Source organism: Fragaria vesca, linkage group LG3 (genome assembly GCF_000184155.1).
Source record: "Fragaria vesca subsp. vesca linkage group LG3, FraVesHawaii_1.0, whole genome shotgun sequence".
Classification (NCBI taxonomy): Eukaryota; Viridiplantae; Streptophyta; class Magnoliopsida; order Rosales; family Rosaceae; genus Fragaria; species Fragaria vesca.
In genome coordinates this window covers 4,946,490-4,947,532 of record NC_020493.1, presented here as the reverse complement: position 1 = coordinate 4,947,532, position 1,043 = coordinate 4,946,490, and the positions used below count along the sequence as shown (strand labels likewise).

Below are 1,043 nucleotides of genomic sequence, written 5' to 3'. Positions count from 1 at the left end.
CTAAACAATATAGCCCGAGAAGCTGATCAGCAGCTCATGGTCTTGCATCAACTTGTTGCTTCCTCGATGCAGTCCTTTCCAGGCCCTCCTGAATAACACGTTGACTGAGGCTCCCGTATCAACGAGGATCTTCTTCATGATATAGTGATCGAGCTGCAACGTTATCAGGAATGGATCCTCGTGCGGCCTTATTCCCTCATCTTCCTCTTCTAGGGAGGTAACAGACTTCCAACAGGTGGTTACCTGCTGATTATTGCTGCTTCTGAAGGCGAAGACTTCCCGGCCATCCTTCCTTCCCATACACTGTTTTTTTGCCTTGTTGCTCCTATTATCTATACGGGACCCACCATGGATGGTGTTGATCGTCCCATATACTTCAATCGCCCCTACGTGCCTTTGCCCGGGCACATACTGCTGCAATTTTCCTTCTTTCACCCGGCTCTCTACCACTTTTTTCAATTCTATGCAGTTGTTAATGTGATGGCTTGCCTCCTCGTGGTACCCACAAAATTTTCCAGTGTCTTCCTTGGTGAGCCGAGATGCGGGAAACTTCCGGGCCGGGGGAGGCGGAATGACAAATTTATTCTCGTTCCATATCGTCTCGTAAGTGGCGTTAAGTGCTAAGAAATGCTCTTTGCATGCCCACTACCAGGACAAGCACTTTAGCCGACGAAAAATTTTCGTCGGCCTGTTATCTTAATTCGTCGGCTAAGATCTTAGCCGACGAGCCTTCGTCGGCTATAGTGTCGTCGGGAAAGGGTCGTCGGTGATGACTTTAGCCGACGAAATTTTTTTTTTCGTCGGCTATAGTCCCATAGTTAGCCGACGAAAAACATGTCGTCGGTTTTTTTCCCAGACTTTAGCCGACGAAATATTCGTCGGCTAAAGTGCGTAATAAATAATTAAAAAATAACTATACCTGACGAAATTTAGTATATTTCGTCGGCTAAACCTTGTAAAAAAATTTAAAAAAATAATTATAGCAGACGAAATATAAAATATTTCGTCGGCTAAACCTTATAAAAAAAATTAAAAAATAAACT

General features: G+C 44.2%; 1 protein-coding gene across 1 annotated transcript in view; it reads right to left on the bottom strand.

Moving 5' to 3' along the window:
* Positions 1-1,043, bottom strand: part of LOC101312525 (reticuline oxidase-like protein-like) — a 5,002-nt gene continuing 3,959 nt past the window's right edge. Inside the window, exon 2 of the mRNA XM_004295402.1 lies at positions 1-645. Coding sequence (XP_004295450.1) covers positions 1-645 — 645 coding nt within the window. The remainder of the gene's footprint in view (positions 646-1,043) is intronic.